Source organism: Perognathus longimembris, chromosome 13 (assembly GCF_023159225.1).
Source record: "Perognathus longimembris pacificus isolate PPM17 chromosome 13, ASM2315922v1, whole genome shotgun sequence".
In the NCBI taxonomy this organism is placed as follows: Eukaryota; Metazoa; Chordata; class Mammalia; order Rodentia; family Heteromyidae; genus Perognathus; species Perognathus longimembris.
In genome coordinates this window covers 50,108,636-50,111,602 of record NC_063173.1, presented here as the reverse complement: position 1 = coordinate 50,111,602, position 2,967 = coordinate 50,108,636, and the positions used below count along the sequence as shown (strand labels likewise).

Here is a 2,967-nt window from a genome sequence, read left to right as displayed (position 1 = left end):
TAGAATTTGATGGTGTGATGACGAAGTTGTGAGTGTGCATTTTAAGTATAGATGAGATTGTCTTAAAAACATAAGCAGCAGGGTAAACTTTCTCATATGAGCATGAAAATGCCAAGTTGAGACACACTAGTTCTGAGTTTTCAATTCTTGGGTGTTGCCAGGAAATCAATTTCTCTCCAGTTCATACAACACTAAACTGCTATCAAAACATACATTAGAATCCTCACATATTATTTATCAACTGAAGTCATGTTTTCCTACACCACAATTTTCTCATGGCATTTTTTACTTCTGAGTTTCTCAAAGTATAGATCAGAGGGTTGAGCAAAGGTGTTCCAACAGTGTAAAACAAAGCCACGATCTTGTCTGCTGGGAAAGTAGTGGCAGGGCGAGTGTAGGTGAAGATGCATGGAACAAAGAATGAGACAACGACGATGATGTGGGAGGTACAAGTAGAGAGGGCTTTCCTTCTTCCTTCTGCACTTTGATTACTCAGAGCACGTAAAATGAAAATGTAGGAGATAAGAAGAATTACAAAACTTACTAGGCATATGGCCCCACTATTAAACACGATAAGCAGATTGATTTTATATGTGTCCATGCAGGCAAGTTTCAACAAAGGTTGCATGTCACAGTAGAAGTGATCAATAATATTGGGGCCACAAAAGGGTAATCTCAAAGCCAAGAATAACTGTGCTGAAGTATGAAGACAGGCCCCCACCCAGGCCACATTCACCAGGGCATGACACACACGTTGGCTCATGATGGTTGTATATTGCAGGGGTTTACAAATGGCTACATAGCGATCAAAGGACATGAGGATGAGCACAAAGATCTCCATGCTCCCAAAGAAATGGGTGGCAAAAACTTGGGTCATGCACTCATTGTAGGAAATGGTCTTCTTTTGAGAAATGGCATCCACAATCAATCTGGGGGCTGTGGTTGTAGAGAAGCAAGCATCAGCAAAGGAGAGGTAGAAGAGGAAAAAGTACATGGGACTCCCTAGTGTCCGGCTGGTTTTAATGGTCACCACGATGAGAAAGTTTGCCAGTAGAGTCATAAGGTAAAGAATCAAGAAGATGCCAAATACTGCCTTCTGCTTTCCAACATCCTGTGTCAACCCAAACAGAATGAATTCAGTCACACTGTTATTATTCATGACCTGATTGGCAGCTGAAGGTGGGATGCAGGTGACAAATGTATAACCTGCAAAAGAGAAGAAATGACACCTGAAGGAGAATTCTGGACTAATTTAATGAATACCTGGTTTCTCTTTGCTGTTAGAAAAAATTTAAGTGCCATCGAGATGAACCAGAATCTGTAAGAATTTTTGTAAATCTGCACACATCCAGGCTTCTGCAGGAGTCATTTGTCAACACACAGCTTTGAAAAAAGTTATTGTATCTGAAGGACATAATAAAAACATAACCTTCACATATTCTGATTCCTACCTAGATCGGGAAGTAACGAATTTATCTTTCCTTTGTACAGGCCATTTATCTGCTTGAAAACATAAGCATTATATATAAAATATGGGATAGAAATACTTGGTCTACATTACTTAGATTTTTCAGAAGTTTGAAATTTTTATATACACCATAAATACGTAAGGACTAATATCCATCTAGTAAACATTTTATCTCTGCTCTGAAATCTGAGACACATTATTCCCATGTGTTTAGGCAATAATATTGTCAGAGAGTCCTCTTTGATGAAAACCTCAATGGAATATATGTGTGTGGGATATGTTTGTGTGTGGGGGGGATATATATGTGTGTGTATATATATATATATATATATGTGGGATATACGTGTGTGTATAGTGTGTGTGTGTGCATGTGTTTGCGTGTGTCTATTTTCTCCAAGCCCCTTAGTATCTTGGATGATATGTTATGAAGGATCTACTCTGACAACCTTCACTTGTATATTTTGTGCCTAGAAGTTTACCAATGGTCATAGGATAGCAAATGTGTGATGATACTTCCAAATTGGAATAAGTAAACCACCCTTAGTTTATTTAAGTATAAAATTAAACTTCTTCCACTAGAATATTGACGTCCTCTGTTAATTGGACAAGACATAAAGTTCCTAATACACCAGTAACAGTGGTTGTTTTACTGGACAGGCCATTTTTAACACATTTACTGTATTCCATGGATTGCTTTGTCAGTCAATACAAATTAAGTTTGGAAAAATGTGATTTTTCTATTTCAAATCCTTCATAGTAGACATGTCGTTTATGTGATTAAAATAATCTTGAGAACATTTGAACTTACAATTTTGAGTTCAAATTGTTATAACTATTGTTTTTTACATTGTTACAACTTCAATAATTTTATTACCAACTTAATGCTGTGAAAGCATGGAAATTATTGTGAGAATTATATTTAGTCATTTGCTCATGAAGATATTTACACTGCTTTCATAGATAATAGATAATGCTATAGGTAATGCTATATAAATTTATCCTAGCTGCCCTAACACAAGAAATAATTATTATTTCTAAAAAGTACTAAACTATTTTTTATTATTTTGTACTTTGTTAGTAACTATATAATTATTATAACTCATGATTTTGATATTTATTCAAAGTATGCTGAAGAATACAAAGAAAAATTAACATTACTCTCTGTTATTTTAGTCTACTTTCTTACCCTACAGAAACGACGACCTTCAATTTCTTACACATAATTCCAGAAAAATATGTAAATACCTTTGCACATGATTATATTTCTTTTTAATACACAATTGAATCCAATGTTTTCATCTTGATCATTTCCAAAAATGTTGAGTCACTCACAAAAAGTGTTATGATATTATCTTATTATAATATTAACTTTATTTTTACTATACAAATTGGATTTATGTAATTATATTTTATGATGCTAACATGAATATTACCACCTTTTAAAATATTTTATATACTTTGAAAATATTTCCTCCCTGCTTATTTATGATTTACATCGG

General features: G+C 34.4%; 1 protein-coding gene across 1 annotated transcript; it reads right to left on the bottom strand.

Annotated features, from left to right (window-relative positions):
* Positions 1–247: 247 nt before the first annotated feature.
* LOC125362503 (olfactory receptor 4C11-like) lies at positions 248–1,159 on the bottom strand. Its single transcript, XM_048361334.1, has one exon. It carries the CDS (start codon positions 1,157–1,159, stop codon positions 248–250), a length of 912 nt encoding a protein of 303 aa, XP_048217291.1.
* Between the last annotated feature and the right edge of the window lie 1,808 nt (positions 1,160–2,967).